Source organism: Anopheles merus, chromosome 2R (genome assembly GCF_017562075.2).
Source record: "Anopheles merus strain MAF chromosome 2R, AmerM5.1, whole genome shotgun sequence".
NCBI classification, from domain to species: Eukaryota; Metazoa; Arthropoda; class Insecta; order Diptera; family Culicidae; genus Anopheles; species Anopheles merus.
Window position 1 is genome coordinate 32983373 of NC_054082.1, and position 25646 is coordinate 33009018.

Sequence of the window (25646 nt, forward strand, 5' to 3'; positions counted from 1 at the left end):
ACTTTTGTGCACAGCGCAGTGTGTGTGTGTGTACAGGGTGGACGGTGTTCGATGTACTAATGATTTATTTGTTTTGGTTAAGCCGGGCTGGGTGTGTAAATTTGAAACCGAACTAGCTACGCTGGTTTTTTTTCTGCTGCCTTTGAAATTATGTTGATACGCCGTACACAGCATCCTTAAACGCTTTCAACTGATTTTTAAATGCCGCTTTCAACTACGGGAAGAACGCACAGCCAAATACCGTCAAATGAGATGAGGAGCAGCGTTGCGCGCGAAGCGGTGTGTCCACCGGCGTGTTCGAACAGCGAGAAGGAGCGGAAACCGGGCGTGAGAACCAAAAAGTAGACGAGTCCATCGCATACCACCTCACCACCACCACCCCCCATAGAAATGTCGAAGACCATCTGTTTTTGTTTTGTTTTTGGGGAAAATGTTGATAGTGGACGCACGGGTATTGGATGCAAACTATGGCATCCTTTTCCACCCGAAAAGTTTTGGAGGGGGGAGAAGCGAGAAAGCTACTGCTGGACTCTGGTGTGAACGAACGATACGCGCCCTCCCCCCGCTGACCCTTCCTCCCGTGCATTCTCAGAAGCGGCAGACCGGCAAAGGGCGAAACACGGGGTATGGGTATGCTCCTGTGAAAACACGAGGGTTCAAGCTTGTGCCCATTCTTCGTCGTGCGGCTGCTATGCGCTCGCTTTACTCTGGCGGGCCCTCCTTCCCTTACCCTTTCGTTTGCTCTGACGTTTTAGCGGCCCGGTTGTGTTTTTATTATTATTTCTCCCTTCCATCCTCGCTGTGGTTTATATCCCACTTGCTTTTGCTCTCTCTCTCTATGTGTATGTGTGTATGTGTGTATGTATTGTTGTAGGTCAGGGAGGATGGCATCTGAATAAATATTTACGCTGCTTCGAAGAAGTGTGGTCCTTAGATTCGCGAGGTTTATTGTGTTACTATTGAAAAGAAGAAAAAAAAATACTCAAAGGCGCAATCGTTAATAATTATAAAACGTTAGATGTCATGTAATGTTATAAAGCAGAAAATTGGAGGTACAATTTTTATTCATTACTAACATGATTTGGGTTTATGTTTAGAGTCGTTCCTCTTCGCCTTCATCACAACCATGTGAGGTGTATAGCACGGCAACCACACACACACACACGCACACACACGGAACGTGATGACAGGTGTGTTATATATTTGCATTGCCCCCTCATCACGTGCTCATCGCTCGCTCGGTTTAGGCATATGCAAACAATATCGATCGATCGGACGGAGGTTTAACCATCGCCATGTACTTCGGCCGAACCGGGGGTGCCGACTCGTGATAAGTTTGGGCATCCGATGGGGCTAGCCATTGTTAGAGCAATCTCTGAACATGCAAATTTTACCGCACCATCGGCCATCGTAGACTCTGCTGGGGACTGCCGAGTAATCAATTGTACAACGTTTATCTTGCCATCTTTTTGGGACGGTTAGATTATCTTGTGCATCAAACTAGACATGAAATTTCAAACGTTTCCAACACACTTTAACAGACATAAACCTTCCTTTTCCCGTTTTGCTTGTTGGTATTTGGTGTTCCGGTGCAAAAGCGCTCCCCCACTGATATCTGCTTTACACACCATCGTCTAAGCTGCTCCCCACTGCAGCAGGAGGAGGAATGCTGGCAAGCTTTATTACAAATTTTCCACAAACTCTCTTGAAATGTACACGCGCGTGTGTGTGTGCAAAGCAATTTCTCATCCGGGGTTCTAGCTCCTGATGGCGGGGATGTGTTGTGCTGGATGCGTTTATGCGTGATGCTGCTGCTGCTGCTGCTGCATCCTACTCAAATGCACTTTTAGCGTACGCGTCGTTCCTCGCACACACAGAGCTAATAATGATGACCGATGCTCCTGCGCTGCAGCTTGCGAAGGTATCGCTGGAGCGGGAGGGGGGGGGGGGGTGGAGGCCCAGGTGTAGGTCCTTGCTACTTTCGCCGCCAGCTCCTCAAAGCACGGCATATACGGTGGGTGGGAAGGTGAAAACAGCATACACACACACACACTGCTTCGTCGAGCACAGCAGTATTGTTGTCCATTTCGGCATTTCCGTCGCGCTTTTCTTGCTGCCTACTACTACCTGCTTCCTCCTTCTCCACCGGCTTCGTGTGTGTGTGTGTGTGTGTGTGTGTGTCCCTTGTTCAATTGCTGCTGCGGTGTGTGCAAGCGGCGGTCACCCAACCCGTCCGAACCAACCCAACCATCGCCACCGTCTCGCCGGGTTTATCGCCGCTGTCGTGCGTTTCGGCACGGGTCGGAAGCTGGAGACGTTTCGACGGTACGCTCAGTTTTCCGCCGACAGTGAAGCCTACAAGAGGTGTGCGCAATTTTGGTGTGGCCCCCAACATTTGCATTGCCATTGCACCACCACCACACACACACACACACTGGGTGCATTTAACCGTAGTATTGCTCAACCTCGCCATCACTACCGTGTGCGCGACACAGTGTGCTTTGGAAAGTTTGCGCGCTTCGTGTGTGTGTGTGTGTGTGTGTAGCTCGCCCGGTGTTGTTAGCAAGTTCTTTTATTCCAATTTTCAGTTCCGGTCGTTTTGTGCACTTCCCGCTAAGTGTGGGTTTATGTGTGTTAAGGGTGGTTGTACCGTGCGGCCGCCACACTTGCTTTCACCACCCGCCACAGTGAAGCATCCTAGGTGTTTACTGCCCTTGTTCCTTTGCTTATCTGTGTAATCATCATTCCCCAACCCCCCCCGGGCTAAAATCTTAGGCGAAGAAGAAAAAGAAGAAAAACAAGAAGAAGAAAGTACCGTGAGAGAAGAGAAGTTAGCAGCAAAGAAGAGAAAAGAAGAAAGGAGAGAGAAAAAATAAGGGCAATATTAGTTTGGCCCATCTCCCGTGCGCCAGAGCGAGAGAGCATCCCGTCCTCCTATCTGCTTGCACGCACTGATTTACCATTAAAAGCATCGAGCTGGTGATGTATTGGCTAGAATCGAAGCTAAGCGCTCTCTTGTTGTTCCGTCACACCTTGGAAAAGTCTTAATAGTCAAACAAAACAAAACAAAAAAACGGGGGTTTGTTTTCTGTGCCAATCGTGCAGCATAAACTAATACCATATTCTTTTCTTCTTTTCTTCTCTGCTTCTTCCCCTTTCTGCTACGCGCCGCATTTTGCTGCAAAACTAAATCAGGTAAGAGAGACCACAAACAGACCACGAATGCACGCACATTTTCCACATGCAAATTGGATTTTTATGTAGAAGCGCTTTTGATGCCGTCTTTGTTTCAAATTCATTTAATCTAATAGAAAGGGCCAGTCGTTTCTGTGCCACGCTAAAGCTGTCTTTTAATCACTATTCGAATTAGTGCATTAAATGAATTCAACGATACTTCAGCGTTCTTCCCAACATTCCTTCGGTCGAACGCATCCAGTTCAGCATTCACAGTCAGCCATCTTAGAACGTGCAGGGCTAGGCGAAAGAGAATGGTCAGTTGCCTTTTGCTGCAGGCGAAAATGCATGCGCAAAACACAAGTATATCTAGCACGCGCGCCCTACCGCCTCCGAACCGACAGGTCTTCCTTCTTCGCCGATCCTTCGTGATTGAAAATGGCTCTGAATAGTCGATCGATAGCCGTCTCGTTGCACGAATGTGCCGTATGTGTGTGGGTGTATGTGTTCGCACTTCTTAATGGGCAAGTCCAGTCCTCCGTAATCATGCATGGGCGCACACACCCCGTCCGACCGATTGCATTTGGTCCAGTTGGTCGGTGCAGGCATACGAGATTGCACTGGTACAACTGAGCAGCACGGGCAGAGCAGGGATGTACACGATGGACGACGTGTGGTGGTGTGTCTGTATGGGTGCTGGCCGTAGGCTTGGGTCCCGCTAGCCTACACGCTCAAGGAGATCGCAATTGCACCAACACTGCCACAGCCACATACCATGCTTTCTTCCATACCATGTATGGTAGTGGATGCTCTCTTGTCTCCTTTGTATTGGAAGTATGTACTTGATTTTTTCCTTTTCAAAGATCCGTGCCTCACACACACCACCATCTCTCCATGAGATTCGATATATATATCTCTCTCTCTCTCTCTCTTTCTCTCTATCTCTGAACGCTGATGCCAGTGGGTGGGAAAAATACCAATCAAAAATTAATTAGCAAAATTAATAGGACCACACTGAAGACGAAGTCCTCATTTGTTTCAGATGGGAGGAGAGGTCCCGGGGGAGGTAACAGAAGATGTACAATATTGAGAGTTCAATGCGCTTTTCGACGGTATTTCAGTTTGGCAATTCTCGGAAGGATTCAATGGCTCAATAACACTGGATTTAGCAGCCTAATGCGCACATCCTTGGGTAGCTTCTGAAAACAACAAACGTGAAAGATGCAATATCCGATCATGAAAATAGCAACACAAAGCTCGAAATATATTCTAATTTTGTTTTGAGCTCGAGATATTTTTATCAGCGTTCCGTTTTGCTTTCAGATATGTTCAACGTCTATTGAATGTATTATTATAAACCTTCAAGAGATTTCGACCCATTAGTATCGATTACTGATACTCCTAGTTGCGCTTGTTCATGGAAACACAATCGGATGCAATTTGAAACGAAGCGTGTTTGCAAACATATTCATTCGAAGAAATACAGGGTTTCGAATCATATAAGGGAATAGTTCAATCAGTTAGGGGAATGTTGCAAATCGGTAGGGGAATATTGCAAGCAAGCTGTGGATGTTTGCAATCACTAGGGGAGTGTTGCAATCGATTAGGGGAATTTTGCAAGCGTACTGTGGAGCTGTCATCAGACTGTGGGTGCCGCTGTAAATACCTCAAAATGTTTTCGTCAATCTTACTAACTTATCATGTTTAATTATGGCTCCGCAGCAGGATTTCTTTAGTTTATCATGTGTACATCAGAATCCCACACGAAAACAACTCCAAATGATGTTTTAAAAAAACATCATCGGTATCAATTCGAAGCTTTTTACACCGGCACCCACCGTCTGATGACAGCTCCACAGTACGCTTGCAAAATTCCCCTAATCGATTGCAACATTCCCCTAAGTGATTGCAAACATCCACAGCTTGCATGCAATATTCCCCTACCGATTTGCAACATTCCCCTAACTGATTGAACTATTCCCTTATATGATTCGAAACCCTGTAAGGACCAGGACTGCGTGATGTGTAAATGCTCGCCAAAACTAAGAAAGGACTTGCCATACCTATGCTTCTTTTCCACCTGACTTTGACGAATAAGCATTTGGAAGTGTGTGGGAAAAAAGAACCATGAAGCTGGAAATAAATTTGTCTACCCTGTCCAGGTACCGTCTCAATGTCTGGAGGGTGATGAGATATGCCCTGTTTCCAATACCTTTTGCCGTTTATTCCACACCACAATTGCACTGCGTTACTGACCTGTACAATGAAGTTATGTACTATTCTTCATGGATGAAGTCCGATACATCAAAGAAGAAATAGGACATTTTATCCCTCGAATTTGTGAACTGTATAGAATGTTGCTTGATTCTGGAGTATCAAAGCGCTGAATGGAAAGGTTCACAAATAGATCCTCATGTTTTGGACTAGGCTATTTCCTGTTGTCAGTCGGTAATATAAGGTCGTATGCTGTAATATAATTCTAATATCATCACCTCCCCACATCATAGGACATAGGCCATGCCTTTTTCAGACCATGTTATCCATTATACATAAGTAAACCAAATGTGGAAATACTGGAAACAGTGGAAATACTATTCGATGTTCTCCTATCAATGCGATTTTTAGTAGCGTAAGGTGCCTTGTTGATTTAAGATCTTCCAATGAATTTTCAAACATTGCGATTAGTTGTGCTGGGAGAATTAGGCTCTTATTCTCAGCTCTTCTTCTCTTCAAAGCTTAAAATAGCTTGTTCAGATTCTATAGAATGTATTAGATGGTTCTGATCTATTCTCCATTGAGTTCGTATCTATACGAACAACCGATGTTGTAATAATTGGTGCGTATAAAAAACAGTCCAAACTCTAAATTCAAAAATAATAAATGTAAGTAGGTTTATGACAGTAAACAATCGACGTTGGACAATGTCCTTTTCGCTGGAAAACGTAAAACATTCCATTGTAGCGAGGCCGAGCAATCTAGTCCCGCCGTAATTGGAAGATAAAATAAAAACAACGCCGCGCAGAAACAGAGCACAACTATCATGGACGAGAAAACACATTGTCCTTTCTGGGTTTTTTGTTGTTGTTGTTGTACCATCCTCTCATGATGATTGGTGCAACCATCGTAAACTTTGTATCCCGGCACCTCATTGTAAACTCGCGTGCGCCCACCACCCTGCCAGATCCCAGATCCGTCGCTGTATTATGTTTCCAACACGTTCAACCACGACCTATCCAGACCCAGACAACAGCAGCACACCCATGTACACACGTTGCCGTTAAACATTTTACCATTTTACTACTTTTTGTGTCTAACGTGCGGAAGCAATCATCGAGCCGCGGGGAGTGGGACGTTCGTACACTACTTCATTTAGGACGAACGCTCTCCCAACCAGCCGCGGTAGAATGAGCCGGCAAAATGGGGTCGGATGCTCGAACGATTTTGTATAGCCCGACGCACCCGCGCGACCGTCTGTTTTGCGTCTGGGTCGGTCTAGTCGGTTTGAAAATTGAACTCCTCTTTTGCGCGCCAACGTGTAGGTACGCGTGCTGTGTGTGCTCTCTGTGCCGAGAAACGTTCCATCCTTTTACCACACCACACCGGCTTTTTTACTACGTAGTGTCGGAAACTCATAACTTCCGGGGCTAGTAGCATAAACTGATACGTCCGTTTGCGAACTTCCTTTTTCTTTTTTCTGTTTTGCTGTTGGCACACACCGCACCGTTTAAAATGCTGCTCCCTCAGTGGCGGCTGGGTTCCGTTGTGAACGTGTCATCGTCCTAGCAAATCGCACCGTGTGTGTGTGCGTGGGTTGCCGGTGAACGCAGTCAACTGTTCATCAACCCTCTCCGGGTGCAGTTCGGACGCGCGTTTATGGCAATCGGGCGTGACTTTTGCAGCTTAATTCTTGCAAGTCCTCGAGTTGCTCTTTCGCAAGTGGTGGAGGCGGTGGTGGCTCGTAGAATTGCATTTGCTGGGGGAGAGCATGTGAGCGCAGGGTTATTTGAGCGAAGAAAGTTTATCTCATTAGAGCGCTGATAATTGGAATTCCAATTCACGGCGGGTAGGTGTGTTAGGTAACTCCCGATCGTGTACATCCATGAAATAGACTTACAGGTAAAGGATCTTGTCAGTCGTCCTTCCCAGTCAGTCATGTGTGTTAACGTCGTCTGTCAAAAAGTTTTTGGAAAAATATGAACCTTTGAAAATCCCGTATTATGCATCCTAGATGATATAGTACAGTGATTCTTCAGTTAGGCGAGATCTTCTAGAAATCCGGTTGGGGTGGGACATTTCTTGAAGAATACTTGCTAGAGAATACTAAGAGATCTTCTATAAATTCCGGATGTGATGGGACATTTTTTGAAGAAAACTTCCTTGAGAATGCTACGAGATCGCCTAGAAATTCCGAATGTGGTGGAACATTTCTTGAAGAATACTTCCTTATAGGTTGAAACAATCGGACTATGAGTTACAAAGATTTCATTGCTGACGGTGACAACTTAATTTCAGAATCCAGGGACTGACATTTTGCTCGAGGACAACTGCTCCGGAGTCAGAGAGTACATTACTACTTCGCCAGACACACGGAGCAAGTAGGGACGTACATCTTTGCACTCACTTATTTACATTTCGGGGTTGTTTTGTGGGCTTGAACCGTTCAGTCCTGCCTTTCCATCTCCAAAAACCAACTGCCAGCTGAACTGTTTTGCTTGAGTGTCATCTTTGCTCATTTCCCTCCCCGGATGAGCTGCAAAGAAGAAACGATCGCATACCCTACCCTGCCGTGTCCTCTAAATCGTCACAAACAGATGCATCGTCATAAACCATCCCACACACACACCCATACTATACGAGTTACGAGTTTACCTCTCTGTTCCGTGTGTATGTATGCAGTTGTTGTGTGCCATCTTCCTTCTGTAGGTCCTAGTACCAGTCCTTAGGGGTTCATTTATTCGCTCTGAGGTAGGAAGGCGTAGATAAGGGGTTGTTTTTTACTGGCACAGTAACACCCCCATCCTGCAGTCCACAGGCACGCGGTGGACCATCGACTGACAAAACAACCAACCCTCTCCCCCTCCCGCCACTAATAGTGGATGGAAAGTTTTTCTTGCGACAGTTTCTGGAACGCGCGTCCACACCGACCGGATGGAGCTGGAAATGGAAACAAAATGGAAACGAACGCGAGCTATCCACAGTAACTGCGCCGGCCGAGGCCTTTACTCCTGCTCTGCTTGAAGGTTCTCGCCGCTCTGCTTGGTAAACGGAACCAAGGCTTCCTCGTACTAGGTGGTGGGGAGGGAGTGTCTGGATTTTTGTCCTATCCTTTTCAAAGATCTTTCGATCCAAGCGGTTGTACCTAGGGCCTTCTGCCTAACTCGCTGCGCCACGAATATGTACGTGTGTCTGAAATTGCCCGCTTGGTGTACACTTCTTCCAGCCGACTCTAGCCGACAGTGTCGCTCAAACCGACACCCCCCCCCCCCCCCCCTTCTCCATCGCCTCACCCGGAGATCCCGTGTCCGGGAGTGCTCCTATCTCTGCTGGCTTTCCCAGTACCCGTTTTCCGCCTGATAGCGCGCACCTCCATGCAGTAAGTGGCATGGATTTTGCGAGTTACTGTGCGAACCCGAGCACACCAAGCCCTTCCGCCGGTTCTGCCGGATGTGCCGGCTAGCAGCAGCAGGATTCAGTGAGCATCGGCGGACGGGTTGGTGAGTGGTGGTGGTGGCATGATTGCGAGCCGAGCATAAAATACTACCAGCTCAGCAAAGTGTTGTGGCTCCGGCAAACAACAGTGGTGAACGTGTGGGACCAGTGCGGGAGGGGCGCAATTTCCAAACGTTCCGTAGAAAACCGGCACAAAACCCCACTACCGTCAGAAGGGAGGGAGGCCGATACGATGGATAAGACAGAGTGTGTGTGCATGTGTGTGAGTAAGAAAGCAGAAGTCCTGGAGCCGCCGCCAGCCAAGGAGTGTGCACAGAACTGTGTTTTGCCTTATGCGCCCGTGTTTGTGTGTGTGTGTGTGCGAGATGTCCCGGCCTCGTCAGCAGCAGCAGCAAAACCCAATGGCACCGGGAAAACTGTGTGCGCTCTCTCGGTGTGCCTCGGTGCCGGGTGCCCAGGTTTTGGTGGCCCGACACCGTAGCTGCTGGCATTCATTCGCTTGCTTACGGCTCGCTGGTGGCGCGCTCTGGCTTGGAGCTACGGCTTTTTGTTGCGCCTGGTGTGCTTCAGCGCGGATGACAAAATCGTCCCGGAACACTCGGTCTGGTCGTGTCGCGGCAAATGGTCAATTTATTTTGCTTTTTTTTTAATTTTGATATCATAATGTTGGCCTTCAGATAGCAGCAAGTAACGTTTGCCACAATCAAGGTGAAGATGTGTCTTTCACTACATTTTAAATTCCTTTTTTATATTAATAATACTTACATAACCTATATTTTACACAACCTATCACAAAGGAAGAGTATTCCTATGCATTCTTTTAAATCATAAAATACATTATTTTATTTTATCTTATCTAAAATGAACCAAAACTCTAAACCACTTCCAATCAAACAAAAACCTTCCAAAATCTTCAAAGCCATATGCTTTCTAACAAATTTTGACCATAACGGAACGGTTATTGCGCCAACATATTTTCGCCCACCGTGCCCGGACACAGCGGTGGAAATGCTCGGCTGCAGCCCGAACATCGTGGTGTGCGGCACATCGGAATAAAATGGATAACGATTCCGGCACGTGGGACACGCGCGCCACCATTATTGTTGCTGCCTTTCTTCTTGCATTGCTGACTGGCTCTCTCTCTCTCTCTCGCTCTCTCCCACACACACACACATTGTGTCTCTTGCACACCGCTCTATCATTTTCCATCCAATCCACAAGCCATAGCGAACGGGGGAGAAGAGAAGAACCGCAGCAGCCACACCGAGTTCGCTTTTTGTTGTTGTGCACACACCGCTTCTAGCCACCAGGAGCCCATCCGCCCACCGGTCCCCGCTGGAAGTGGGTGGATTTATGTGTGTGTGTTTGTTTCTCTGTTTTTCCACCCATTTTCACGGCTCTTTTGTGGGGCGGGCACTACTTTGGGTGTGTGTGTTGCAGGAAAGCGGCAGGATGGCTGGCCGGCGGCGGTACAGTCACTAGAGTGAGTGATGTCCCTTCGGTTTTTCGAGCAGCCCGTGTGCCTGCCAAACGATTTTCTGTTTTTCCTTCTTCAAACCCGCTCGTCCGCCCGGCGCTCCCTCTCGTCAAAATCGTCTTCCCTGCTGTTTTGACATTTATATCTCCCGACGCACAATTCTCCGTAAAGTGAAAAAGAGAGAGCTAGAGAGAGAGAATGGGGGCAGCAGGGGTACCGCGTACTACCTATCATCGTGTAAAGCGCAATGAATGGGACGTTGATGCTGAAATGTAGGAATTGGGTAGAAAACAAAAGTCTCCAACCGGTCGGCGGAAACCGGCGGAACGGTGGAAGGGGTAGAAGGGGGATGCTTAAATTTCACGTGGCAGGTTGGAACATATTTCTGTGTGTATGTGCTGTTGTCGTTGTTGTTATTTCCATATATATTGCGCTTTTCTGTAACCACCATGCGCCTCCACCGAATCGATCAAATCGTTTGGCTTTGTTTTTTGAAAATATTCAGAAAATATTTGTTTTCAATTTTCCTGCAAATGCGGTACAGTTTCAATACAGTTCGAATATTGACCTTCTGTTTAGGTAAATGACCCTCATTTAACGGCAACAAGAGTTACACAAGTGTTACACGTTAGGATGTGTGTTTTCCACCGGCCAAATAATGCAATAGTGTACGCGGATCTGCTTTCGGCCTGTTTGCATTGGTGCCGTTGTCGCCAGCATCGCTCCAGCGTTAGATTGGGTCATGCAAAAGTAAAAAAAAGCGAACCAAACAATTGCGCCCACCCACCACCACTGCTATCAAATTACAATCTATAGCCGCTTTTGCGCTCCTTTTGCCATTTGCAGGAATCCCTGCTCTCGTTCATGCTGCATGCTGCGGGTGTGACGGGCGGGCCGAGTGCCCCCGGACATTATTGCCCTGGGTGTCCTTTACGCTCGTATCCTTTCCCTGCCCGTATGCAGAGCGAGACGGCGACGGTGGGCAATAGTTGACAGCTCAAAGTGTGTCTGCTAAATCCTGCGCGTGACAGGAACCGGCCTTTCCGTTTACGCTCAGGCGAATCGAATGCTTGAGGTGTGTGTAGTGTAAAGGTGGTGGTCTGCCTTTTTAATGCTTTTCATTAATGTTTTGCGCGTCAACAGAAATAGCGCAAATTTCGATGGTGGCAGACAACCTGCAAAAATCATGAAAATAATTCGCTAGTAAAGCCTGTTGTGGATGGTACATTGCCGCGCTTTGTTGTTCAGCATCAAAAGAAAGAGCAGATATAAATCCTCGTTTCCCCTCACCCCCACTGAAAACAGTGACAAATGTTGCTGCTCATTAATCTGCCTGCTGCTGCTGCTGCTGCTCTCCGTTACTAGCCAGCAAACTGTATGGAACTGACAGTTGCCACATCCTTGCTGCGCTTGACTAGGACGAGTGTAAACGCTGCTCTCACCACTACAGAAGCAACTGGCAAACACGGCTATACCGTAACAGTATCCTTCTCGCTGTCTCTCTCTCTCTTTCACTCACACATACATGCACAAACAATCAGTTTGCTGCTACGGCCGCAAAGGAAAATCGATATTTTGCCTCCTCCGCCCGTTTTTACGGGCTTTGTGCGAACGTCCAATCGCATCGTACTGCTGCTGCTGCTGCTGCGAAACTGCTGGTGGGACTGTGTGTGCGATGGAATTGTGTGGCTCCCGCTCGCTCTCTCTCTCTCTCTCTCTCTCTCTCTCTCTCTCTCTCTCTCTCTCTCTCTCCCTCTCTTTCTCTCCCTTGGCAGCCGTAATCTCCACCCATGCCAGCGCAATTCGAGCACCAGCATAGAAACGGGAGTCGTCAGGCTGCTGTTAAGCTTGGTCAGCCATTTTGTGTGTGCCATTTCTGCCGGTGCCGGGAAGTAGTTGTGTTGTGCGCTGCTGCTGCTGCTGATGTGTCCGCCTGCTGGTGGGCGGAGCTTGCTGCAGGCACAAAATGTTACCATCGGGCGCCTCCATTTCGTTGACGCTTTTCCGAGCGTTTCAGTCGTCAAGGTGTGTGTGTTTTTTTGTACTGTTCATATTGCTCTCAGTACACTGGTGCCATTGAACGAGCAGGGTAAAGGATATTTGCTGCTGGTAGACACACACACACTCGAACCAGAAAAGTGTTTGGGATTAGTGTGGCCGCGTGCATGCCCGTGGGGACGTCGGATCCTCCCCAAACCGGGCAAGTGTATGGCAGGAGAACGATAGGCGGGGGGACACGGGAACACAATTTTGCAATTGCTTTGCCACTTGCTAATGGAAACAATGGCCCGGCCGGAGCAATGTGCGAATTTGGTCGGCATTGGGGTTTGGCCACGACTCTCCCTACTACGTCCACTAGGTTTTTGGATGATAGAAATGCACCGAGAGCATTGTTGCAAATAGATCCACACCCCATCCGTCTGTCCCTTACATATGCCCCGTCAACTTCTCGGTCAGCCGAGAAGTATTCCAACCGGGAGAAGGGTATTATTTAGACGGGATGCTAACCTGATTTTTGTTTTGCAATCGCACCGGCAGCCAGCCAGATTGTGCCGCGAGTCCCCAATGGGCTTGTGCCGTTTGTCTGTTTGCTTGCTGGATATTGGGGCATCGATAACAACAACAACAACAGCAACTTTTGGCTTTGTGTTCGTGCCCCTCTTCAGCACCAACAAACCGAACGCTACTGGTTGACGATGAGCCAGTGAGGCAGTAGAAACGAAGTAGTAGCATTTATCTGAGCGGTTGCGCGCTCAGTGCCGATTTTGATGGGCAAAATTCCGGGGGGTTTGCTGTAAGTAATGGCTGGCCGACTGGCTGTAAGTAATGACCGGCAGAAAGCTATCTCTGGACGGGGGTTTGATTTAAATGCGCCCGGGGTAAGCAAAGAAGACGGTAGTACGATTAATGCACTCGCTGGTGATACAAACATAGCAAGAGACTTCATTATTCTTCTATTACATTACGTACTACATTGTTTTTGACGATACTACACTGATAATCCATTCAGTAATAGCCGCCGAAGTTTGTGGAGCATTTGTCCACAGTTGTGTCTGCTCCTCGTAGCTGGGTTAATTTTTACTTTTTAGTACAAGTTTTTCAGGTTATTATTTGTCTGTTTTCGAGAACTTTGGCAAATATATGTTAAGATTTTAGGTACAAAAACAATAACTATGTAATATATACCAAATGTGTAATGTTTTGGGAAATTACATCTCACATCCAATAATAAGAGAAATGCAAGTTGAAAAGAATTTAATTCCTTAGACATCTGGAGGTGAGGGCTATGCTGTCGATTGCCTTGGTACGATACGAAACATAATGCAACCTCGCAATGTCCTGCAATAATGTATGACGTACTATGGTCCCGGTACACACTGTGCACTACTTTGTATAACCTCCACATAAAACCACCCGAAAGTTCATAAAAACTTGATCGTTTATTTTGAGCCGCTCGGCGCTCCACACTCTAGTCTGGTCTGACACGTGCGTAGCACATTACCATGCTGCAACTTCTTGCGGCTCTCTAGCGTAGCGAAATGTGTCGTTAAACGGTTCACGGAAGCGTATCACATCAACCCCCTTCCCCACCAGAACATATCCTCCTCATCGTTGGGGCAACCTGGTGCAAAATCAAAAATGGCAAACTCCAACCTTATACGCGCACGGTACAATATGCGTGCGTCATATGCACGTCACAGGACACCCAACACACACACACACACAAACACGGTGAGCGGCACTTCCATGATGCAGCCGGGCAGAAGATAGCCGTGTCTCTCGTGCCCGAACAGCAGCAACATGATTGCAATAGAGCATGATGATGCTGATGATGATGATTCTACCATTACTAGCACACTTACTCGCCCATCACAACACCGTGCACAGGACTGGCGGTTGTTTAACGTCGTTTGCCGGCTTCCACGTCGATTACACCGGGGAACTCCGGGTCAGGAAATGCTGGGGAGCTGCTGCATCTGCTGCGCACGATGCTGTGTTGCGTACGACGCCTGGCCCAGTAGCGGTGGTATGATAAGCGTGCAATCCCGCTGGGATGTGATGGGTCCCCTGCCTAAGTGCTGTTGTGCTCGTCATGTTTACCGTTGCATCAGGGAATTTATGCCAATACACCGATTGGTATCACGTCTCTCTCTCTTTCTCTCTCTGTCTGTCTCCCAGCGTAAATTTACGGTTCACACAGGTAGTGGATGATGCCAGTAATGTTTGATGGGAAGGATTAGGTACAACACACGCTACTCGACGAGAGTGGTTAATTACGACTTTTGAAACCTTTTTTCCAATCGGCCAGTTGACGTTTCGTGCAGAATTGGTCAATCAAAGCGTCAAATTCATAAGTGGGAGTTTTTGGTGGGATTTTTGGTTGAATTCCGGAATTGATTAGAATGTTGCAGACGTGTAACTAACGCACTCCTTTTCTCTCTTTCACCATTTTCGACTCGTATTTGCGCAGGGTAATACCGGACGTGGACAGTCACCATATCCGCCGGGGCCACCGGGCCAAGCGCCCGGTAGCGGCTACCCACCGCCGCAGCCACCCGCCGCCGGCCAGGGATCGCAGCAGCCGCCCGGGCCCCCGCAGGCAGCCGGCGCTGGCCAGCCCGGCACCGGTGCCGGCGGTCCGCCCGGCCAGGGACCACCGCCGGCGGGTGGCCCTGGCGGGCCCGCGGGCGGAGCGCCCGGCCAGTCACCACAGCACCATCCGCCCACCTCCCAGGGACCGCCCGCCAACGCGCAGTACACGCCCTACCAGCCGCAGCGCTACCCGACGCCCGGCGGTCCCAACGCACCGAACCATCGCACCCCGTATCCTCCGCATCAGGTAAGCATTTTGCACACCACCGTCACAGTGCAGTGAAACAACCTTCCGGGAATCACCTCACATCGGGCTATGAATAGCCGGCGCCTGCCGGCAGTGCCGATTCGATTCCGATGGAAGATAAACACACAAACATCAGTCGACGAGAAAGAAGGAGCTTCATGGCGAAGCAGCTGATTTGCGGGCTTTAGCTTCCCAATTCGCAGGACTAATCTGATACGTCTCCGTCGCGCTAACGTCGTCTTTTTACCGTCAGCTGGGGCTTGGATGAACCTCCAAAACAGCATCCCATGCTTGTTTCGGCCTGCTGTGTTTCCGACCTGTTGTTAGGAGAGATTCTGTGTGTGGGGCGGCTCTTATTATGGGGTCGTTACGCTTGCCCACGTCACCGTTGCCGAAATGATGCTGTGCCATGTTGCACCTTGTGGTCTCTCGTTTAATCGCACCAAAGCCAAAGGGATACTGTTGGAAACGGGAAGGATTATTCGCAGCAGTTCGTTTCGAGCATGGAATCCCGACTCCCGAAGCCACATGTGCGTTATTTTACACTCAATAAAGCAAGACTAATCACTGAACGCGGGCCCGTTTCAGCCATTAGCCCCGGAGCATTTATGAACGTTTCTCTTCCAACGCTAATTGACTGTTTGACTGTACTATGGTGTTAATCGTTGTTTGTGTTCATTATCCAGCGTACGATGGAATTTAATTGACGATATTTTCTATGAAAATATAAAAATGTGAACATTGATCCCCATCCTTCTCGTTTGATTTCATGCACCAATCATTAAGCAATGCGCCCTGTTTGATTGTTTTTTTGAAACTAGAATCCTTTGATGTTCTATCAATACATGAACATAACGTATTTCATCAGAAAACATAATAGTCTTTTACTGGAATTATTGATCCAGTCCAGTGGATTGTGGCTCTGTACCTAGTAGCGATATAAATAAGTCAATAATTTTAGCTCAATATGATCTCTCAACTATGTTGTGCCTAGTCAGCGGACGGCTGTCATTGTCTGACACAGAGATTTGCTCTAATTGCTCGGAATATTCACTCTTAAGCCCGTTTTACAGCTGCAGTGCAATTGAGCGTTCAGTTATAGGGGTTTCTACTATATTTCATTAAATATTCATCAGAATATGGCTTACCGTGCATCGAAAGAAAGGAAATTCAATTCCCCAATTATTGAGATAGTAAAACATGTTAAAACAATGAATTAAATTCATTTCATTGTGAGGACATTGTAAGGACTTTGTTCAGGGGAGAACACTATGACGACCAGTGCATCAGTGCAGTGAGCAGGTTCACATTTTGTCGGTAGGTCATATTGCAATTCATCATATCTAGTCATTTTATGGCTTGAAAAAGTGAGTTGTTACGAAAATGTTTTATTTCAATAATACTATCCGCCGAAAGTGGCCAAATCTGTCGTGGAGCATCAAATAATTCAGGAACTCATTAGAAGTGAGGCTCTATTTGAACCTCTTTTTAAGTAAGACAGCTGGAACCAAGTTTAACACGTCGATGTCATTCCGCCGTCTTCTGGTATAGTGAAAACAGTGAACTAAGAAGCAGCAGCAAACTCTCGTATAACCGTAATACCATGGTGCCATAATATTAGGGCTCAATAAAGAAAGTGCAGCTAGAAAGAAAATTGATTAAATAATCCATTTTTTCTATGATGGTTTAAGTACTTTGAGTCTGAGTTCCGGGGAATTGTATTTCCAAAAACATGTTTCTGGAAATGGAAAATAAAAAACCAGGAAATGCAATATTAATACCAGAGATTTATTGGAACAAGTCTCGTAGGGTGAGTGAGTGACAAATAGTGAGTGACCTTGCTTTTGATGGTTCAAATGAGTTATCGCGCTGGTCCAGTAGTCACTAAACAGTCATAAATGCAGCCGGGAACCTGATCGAGAAGTTTTTTTTTTATCCCAGCATCTTTGTTTTCATACGCATATTACGTCAAAAGCAAGGTTGACGAATAGTTTCTGAGCGTCCGTCAAATGTTTTTATTTGAAGCAAAACGTGTGACCATCAATCTCTATCGGATCTCATGATTACTTTTATCGCCTCATGCCTATTGCGGCCATAATTCGTCGCGACCCCGTTGGTCGATCCTCTCATGCATATGCAACAGCAGCTCGCGAAAATGCTCACTATCTCACTTTAAATATTGATGTACCTCAATTTGTTTGTTTTTTCTCCTTTGCCCCACAGTATGAACCGGTCCGGTCGTGGCCATCGCCAGCAGCTAGCCCGGGACCGGGTCCGGGCCACATGCCTCCCTCACCACACGGACCCCCGCAGAGTCCTGGGCAGCAGCAGCAACAGCAGCAGCACGGTGGCGGCCCCAGCCCGTCACCCCAGCCACCGCAGCCGGCTCCCTCACCACATCAGGTTAGTGTTAGTACGGGTTTAGTAGTAGTAGTAGTACACGCTCGTGCACATCCGATTGGTGGTCAGAAACTCAGTCTACTTGTCATACAATGTTAAGAGAGTGTTTCTTTTTTGTTGATGGTGGTGTGCGCGATAAAAAAGGGTTCCTCTCTCTCCTGCCTGTAGAAAAGAAAATGTTTTTTTTTTCCACAAAGGTAGAAGAATATTCCATGTCGTGTTAGAGCCAGATTCCAGTCCCGATATGATTGTGGGGCATCGAGTTTGCAAACGCGCAACACTGCTACCGTATCGCAACTCTCTCTCTATCGCTTCACAAGAATCGGGGCGCGGCTTCTGTGGCTTACCCCACCATCAGCTGGGCAAGCTTTCAGAACATTCTCACCGGCGACGACGGCGGCACACTTATGCCATCGTGCGAAGAGGAGAAGCAGAAAGAAGAAGGAACAAAAAACACTCCCGCCGTCCTTGACAGTGGCCCAGATATGTTGCAGCAAGCCGGCGGGTCGCGTCGATTGCTCTGCATACCGTTCAACGACGACGGCGGGATTGGGGAGCAAGAATGAAAAAAAGGAAAGAAAAACCCACTAAAATAAATCCCAACACACACACACACAGACCCGCAGAGAGAAACACACGCACTTGTGCTAAGAACAGAACCAGATAAAACAGGCAAATTTGCTTCCGCCAGGGTTTGTTTTGGTTTGAGACAGATTGCGCCTTACCACCACCCCGTCGTATCCATCGACCGACCCGACTCGACCGCGAGGGTGATGGTGATCGGCCTGCGGACACGACGGGACCGCGCGGAGGGTTGATGATAGACGCGTACTGCATCGTGTATGTGTGTGTGTGTGTCTGTGTGTGTGTCGGTGTGTCGATGGAGTGTTGTTGCCTGGGCCGCCGTGGTGTTGCCATCAAACGCGATGAATGTGTCGTCAAGTTGGTCGGCGTTGTTGTTGTTCTTGTTGTTGGCAGCGGCAGTATGTGCACAGGCCCGCGTGTACACGGGATTGAAGCGCAAGCACACAACCAAACCGCCCAAAACCTTAGTGCCCCTCCAGTGCCCGTGTGCCCCAGCAGCAGCCAATGTGCGAGCCACAGACACGCGCGGTACTAGGAGGTGGAGGAAGCTCTTTCACGCTGTTGTTGTGCTTCCTGTCGCTAGTTCCGCTAGACCGCCGGTTTTGGACCGTTATTTCTGTGTCGGTCTGTGTGAGTGAGTGTGTGTGCATCGACTGATCGGCTCTGAAAAGGGTCGGAAAAAAGGAAGAAAATGGCTGCACCGACGGACGGACGGACGGACGGAATTCGAATGCCACTTTTGCTCGTCGCGTTTTCTTTCTCGCTTGTTGTGTTTTTTTTTGCATTTTCTTCACTGATCTGTGTGTGTGTTTGCGTGTGCTTTTTTTTATGTTCACAGCGAAGCAACAGATGGAACTGTGTGTTTGTATGTGTGTTTGTGTGCGGTTCCGAAGGGGGAGAAAAGATGGTGATTCACCGGTCCTACCCCCCCACCCCCACTCCGTCGGCCTTTATCACCCTCCCACCGCCCGGCCCGCTTGCCACTTGATTGTTGTACCGGGACGACAAGCGTTGTGGGTACGGCGAAAGGGTCGACGGTATGGGGAAGAGTTTCGGGCGGTTTCGTTCGTTCGTCTGTCGGTCGTTTGGTCGTTCATTCACCTCCGCCCCATCATTCATCCATCCAGGCAGTGTGCGGCCGCGGCCGCTCCATCATCTTACCCTACGCTCTCTGTGTGTGTGTGTATGTTTGTGTTTTCCGCAGCTGCACCGGACCTCCCTGCACCCATCCTTCCTCCCAATGGGCCCTGGCAAGCTTGCCGCGACCTACTGACGCGCCCTCGACGACAACGACGACGAGTCTCGGCGGGCAACAAGTTCATTCGACCTTGCCCCCCTCCCTCTCTTCCCGTTTACCGTCTCCTCCTGCTGCAGTGTGTTTTATCGTGTGAATTCGTGCGTTTCCATACAGCCATCCCTCCCTTCCTACCAAACGAGGAGTTCCTCCATCCAGAGAGGAGGGTATTCGTTCAGTCTGTGTGTGTGTGTTTATGTATCGCATAACGCCTCATGACGACGGCCCTTTTTTATTTAGATCTTTTTATCTTTGTCGTCCAGTGTATCGTGTGCTTTTCGTTGCCCCGCCGCTTGCCGTCGGTGTTGGAATGTGCGCTGCTTTGCTGTGCAGGAAATCCAAGTGCATCTGTTCGACAATGCTGTACTGCGCTGTGTTCACGTTAACGGTTGAGTATCGTGCATCATGTACTGTTATTGGAGCGCAGGTTTAAGCAATTTTACAACTTAGGCACCATCTCAAGCAGATCGAGCTATACGGTATCCGTGAATGGTCATTTGGTTCCATTTCTGGGTGGTTCTTTTCCAAAACCAGCTGTCTAGCATAGTAGTCTAACAACTTACGGCTACAGTCTGAGCGGTTTGTTTGAAACGAATAGCCTGCAGTCAAACGATAAACAGTTACCGAATTCCAGGTCGTCCATAGGGTTGATTTTTTACTCTCAGAGGGTGTGGAGCTGTCTTCAGCACGGTGACATTTTCGAATGGAAAAAGCCTGCACTTAGTCATTTTGTATTCGTACCTATGGTTAACTCGACGGCCGGTCTTTAATGATACAACTGTCAACTGGCACGACTTAACAACGCGCTCGTCATGAGCTCAAGCCCCGAATGGACCGTGACGCATTATGTAGGACTGACTTTCCTGCTCTGCTTAATGCACCGTTTTCGAGCCTAAATAAACTATGTTAAGATACTGTGTTGAACATTGTTAGTAAACATTTGACTTCCAACTGAAATACTGATGCGCCTATCTGAGCTTCTTTCAATCGTATCGATACAAATGAAACCCCTAAGTAGATGTGAGTAGCTGTATGGAGATTAGACTTTTGTTTGTATTAATTTGAATTTATTTTCCAATAATTTATCCCGATACCTTCAAAACTAACAATGGACTATTAAATTAGTACAAAATCAATAAAAGGGAAGCACTGAACAATTTAATTTCAACAAAATGAACATCAAAGAAACATTCTTACGAGAAAAAAAAAACACTCCAAGAAACGAACCAGGGTAATATAAACGTTCGTTAATATTGCGAAAAGCAAATGTTAAGTTGCAATTGAACAATGTTCAGAAAGGCATCATAATTTCAGTTGACCGTCAATTTTTTTCTTATAGTGGAACAATGTTCAAAAGCAGCCTAACATTGTTTATTTGGGCTCGAAAACGGAAGTAATTATTGACTAGTAAATTAGTACAACATCAATTAAAATGAAGCTCCTAACAATTCAATTTCGATAAAATGAACATCAAAGAAACGAACCAGGGTAATATAAACGTTCGTTAATATTGCGGAAAGCATTTAATTGCGATTGAACAGTATCCGGAAAGGCTTCAGAATTTCAGTTGGCCGTCCAATGGTTATATTTAGTTGAACAATATTCAAAATCATCTTAACCTTATTTACTTGGCTTCGAAAACGGTGCAAATAAGTCACTGGTTTGTTATTGGTACAATTTAAATTCATTTTGTTTGCTCTTGATTGTTGAACTAAATCCAACGCGAATATAGTTTTGGGCAAAAATCCTGTCTACTTCCATCTTGAACACCTTGAACCTTCATTTGCTTTACTCTAAAACCCCTAACCTTGCTGGGAAAATTCGAAAAACTTCGGATAAGTACCTACGCCGCTAAGTACGTTTCCGATATAACCAGTGTTGAAATGAATGAACGATGAATGAATGAAACCGTAGATTGCGGTTACTGCTAATATGTTCGACTAATCGAAAGGAAAAGTATATTAATGGACATACTACAGGACATATTGGTGTAGAAATATTTGCAATGCTCTGAAACACTCGATGGAGCATAAACCGCTAAAGAAGGGAAAAATACAACCGGCCGACAGACAAAACAACCACACGACCGAAAAACAAAAAAAAATCTCTGGTAAGCCATCCAATTTAGCTGTCTCTGCAGGGGCAGTGTAATATCGTCCCAACTACCCGTGGTCTCCAACGTCCCACCCGGGCATCCCTTTTCCTCCGTGCAATACGTCCCTCGAAGCTCTTGTTGTATCATCGTGCGCCACACAAAAGGTTCCGCCAAAGCAGTACTGCTGTCGCCGTTGCAAAGACTCTGCTGCCAGCGTTATATAGCGAGAGTGAAACGGATTGGGATTGGTGGTGGTGGCCCCGTGTGAACGACAGGAGGCGGCGCGGTACATACGAGAATAAAATCAGTACATAAAACTATTCCCTTCCCTTTCGAGCGCGCGCGCACAGCCCTCGACGAAAACGGCACAAGAAATGGGGAGAGTTTCGTAACTTCTTGCGAGTGCAGGGCAGCAGCGTCTCACTCGCTCATGTGCTTGCTCTCGTTTTGTTTCGCTTGCGCACTTCCTCACTGACGCTCCATGTCGTGGAAATTGGAATTTGGAGCTGTGTTGGGAAAGAAAAATCGATTCGATAAGAAAACGACGGCCAAACGGGGCATGGGGCAGGGGAGGGGATGGTTGGGATTGGACGATACCCCAGGGCAAAGACGTCGTGCGTCGAACGAAAGCGTTTCTTAATTTCTTTCGATCCAGCAGGTTTTATGCTACCGTCGTCGTCGTCGTCGTCCTGTTGTACACCAATCGATCGCTTTTGGATCGGTGCTGGATATGTGTGGGTGGGTTTTTGTGACGATGGGAGGGCAGAGGAGACAATCATGATGCTGGTAGGAAGGAGAGGAATGACGGGGTGATTGATATTACGTAGAATTGTCTCGGTTATCAAGGGAAATTGGCGCTTGTGCCATCACGTAATCTTGCTTCACGCGCGGTTCCTCCATCTTCTTGCGCTACGGAAGAAAAGGGAGGAGGAGGAGGATGAGTTTGTTACTACTGTTCTTGGTTGGCAAACAATGGCGGGCAGCAAACGGGGCATTATAAAAACTCCAACCCCTTACTCACCCAACACACCCACTCAGTACCGGGCGTCTCCATTCGCGGTTGGCTGGCGTTTTTACTTCAGTGCTCCTGCATCTCTTTCACCCGGGCGCGGGCGCTTGCGTGTGAGTGAGCCTTCTTTGTTTCGAGTTCGTCGTCTGCTGTGGGACGCGGACGCGTCGCTCTGAGCAGTAGAAGGACGTACGGTGGAATTGGGGTGCCTTCGTTCCATCTTTTACTGCTGAAATTATTCACGAAACAGTGAAAGTGAAACTACGGAGAGAAGGAGGGAGAGTGTGTGTGTGGAAACACCGTTCTCGGCTATTGTGCTTGCCAAAATGGTGTGGAGTAAGGAAAGAAGGAAACCCTCTAGCGTTCCTATGGGTAGCTTTCATCGTTCACAAAGCCATAAAATGATGCCGGCGACAGCTGTGTGTGCGCGCACGTGAGAAAAGGAGAAGAGCTGGCGTAGGAAAATCGATACGCTGCGCCCGTCGGTTGCGTAAGGTAATGCAAAAGAAGAAAAAAAAAAACAACAACAACAAACAAACGCATACCGAATGACGTACGCGAGAGACAAGCTTCCTTCGCCCTGTGGGCTGCTGGCTATCCTTACGAAATCGAATCGATTTATCAAATAAAAAACAAAAAAAACAAAAGAAGCACGAACCGTGTTGATGGAACACTTGCTCTCCTCGCCGGTTCTCGGTACACAACAAAAAAGAAGAAGAAGAAACTCCTTTCAAGTGAAAACGAATGTGACCCATGTTTGTCCGGTCACGAAACACGCACCTGATGATGCTATGTGGTGGATATGCTTTGCACAGAAAATGCTCCACAAAATCGCCTTACCCACCCTTCCCACAGCCAGTCGATCCCAGTCTTTCAATTTAATCCATTTATTTTACCATAAAACCCCTTTACCCGGTTTACCCTCTCGGAATGGCCTGCAATGGCAGCCGCCCCCCGTCGCCACCGCCGGCGGAGTTTTGGCTTAATGTCCTTCCCCGCCATATCGTAAAGGAAAATGAACGTCAACATGTAGTCGGTGCGCTTCCGACGCTCGTTTCGGTGGCATTACACATTATAATGCTGCCGGTTTTGCTCTCGCCCCTCTTATTGGCCGTCCTCAAAAGTTGTTGGCTTTCGAAAGGCTTTTGATTTTTATCGTGCCCCGGGAACGCGGGGGAACTCCTTTCGTCGTGCTGTTGTCGTTTGTTCCCTCGTCGTAGCACAGCGGCCGTAACAGTTAAATAAACATAACGAACGACCAACCGATCCGTGGAGCACCTTTTTGCCTTTCCCTGGTGCTCCTCTTCGGAAAGTGGACGGAAGTGGACGGAGGAGGGGTTTAACTTTGCTCCAATTTCATTCCGGCTCTTAGTTCGTGTGCTGCCCCCGCCGACCGAACGATCGTTGAGGGTGGTTGTAAAGAAATCGAAAGTGTGGCAAACTTACCACACCACCACCATTACCTTCATTCCTGTTGAGTGTGTTTTGAGTGTGTAGCTGGTTGGTGGTGGTGTACTGGCCATGGAAAACTGTGTTTTCTCCTGCACAGCTGCTCGGGTTGTGTCAGCTCTTTTTGCCATCGGAGTAACACGTAACGGAGGTGGCGCTTTTAGTTGCGTTGTATAAAGGAAAGATGACGTTTTGGGATGTTTTCCCCTTAACTGGAGCGTAATGATGCGGCAGAACATGTCACATTTTGATTTAAGTTTTATGACGCTCTCCTACAGGCGCTTTCAATGACTTTGAAGTCTTTCATGTATGATTTTCACCTGTAGCGAAAGAGGTAATCTTGTCGCTAGAATCACACTCATTGCAGTTGGCAAAAAGGTTTGAACGTTAATTCAAAACGTTCTGATACATTTAATGCTCTTACGGAGCAACCGTATCAGTAGCGAGCATCTGACAAACATTTCATCGAATTAATGTATGGTCTTGCTATGGACTCGGTAGACTCCAACGCCGTCGGAGTAGAAGAATTCCTGTTAGGTTCTACTGCGCTGTACCCTAGTACCCTGAGACTTCTGGATGTTTTCTCTGGAATGAGTAGGTCGTCAATGTTCCCAGACTACCGAATCTCATCATCACCAATGTATCTGACGGTTTTGTCTTGAAACGACTTCAAAAATGCTATCAGTTGTTTAAATTACTACTTGAAGTTTGTTACTCATTTGATCCACATTCTTATCATGTTTTGTTCTTTTCTTTACAGGTACGTAAATACGACACAAAATGGGATACGATGCTGTGCGAAGCATCAAACGAACGATTTGCGGTAAGCAACTTGTACTGTACAAGCACTGTTGATTTAGTTTCTTTGGGAGTTCCAATTGGTTCTTTAGTGTATACAATCATGATGATGAAGTCCTAGGAGAATGATGATGATGATGATGATGATGATGATGAAGCGTATGTTATACCCAAACTATCAGGCTCATGGCATGGGCCGACATGCATAGGGAAATTCCATTCCCTCGGTTTGGGGCAGAATCCGCTCGCCCGCAAAAGGCTTCAGAATCAGCTGATTTTAGCAACAAACCTGTACACACACACACACACACACGCACAGTCAGCCAGTGTACCGTAGTGAATTCGAAAGCGCTCTGCATCACCCACATCCCCATTCAATGCCCTGCGGGCCCACTCGCTACTCGCTCCCAAGCGCGCAGCAGCAGGTCCTGGTGGTTTAGGAAGGAACGGTGTTCCCGTTTCATCGGTCCACAGCCACCAACCAAAAAGCCAGCTGGAGTAGCGTAGTGATAGTAGCTAGCAAGCAGCCAGCACGCGTCCGTTTGTTGTCGTTACCATATCCGGTTAATGCCGCACGCACGTGTGTTGCTGTTGTGTGGGGCCTAGCGATGGAGGCATTTCAAGCGCCTTTTTAGCAGGCGCAGCAGCAGCAGCATTGCACAGAAGAGCAATGAATGGATGAAGATGGACAAGTGTGTTGTAGGCACATGGCAGGACTCTGGCAAACATACGCCACCATGCACATGCACACACACACACTCACACACGGGTTGTTGCTGGAGGTCGAGGATAGTACGAAATGAACTCTGGCGCCTACACACCGGGTCCGTCGGTCGGTTTGGTAAGGCTTCTCTC

General features: G+C 47.6%; 1 protein-coding gene across 17 annotated transcripts in view; it reads left to right on the forward strand.

Moving 5' to 3' along the window:
* LOC121588414 (trithorax group protein osa) overlaps positions 1–25646 on the forward strand; it is a 125708-nt gene that overhangs the window by 21358 nt on the left and 78704 nt on the right. For all 17 annotated transcript variants that reach the window (XM_041906301.1, XM_041906297.1, XM_041906298.1 and 14 more), the window contains 2 exons: positions 14793–15161; positions 17385–17564. In XM_041906301.1, the coding sequence (XP_041762235.1) occupies positions 14793–15161; positions 17385–17564 (549 nt within the window). The remainder of the gene's footprint in view (positions 1–14792; positions 15162–17384; positions 17565–25646) is intronic.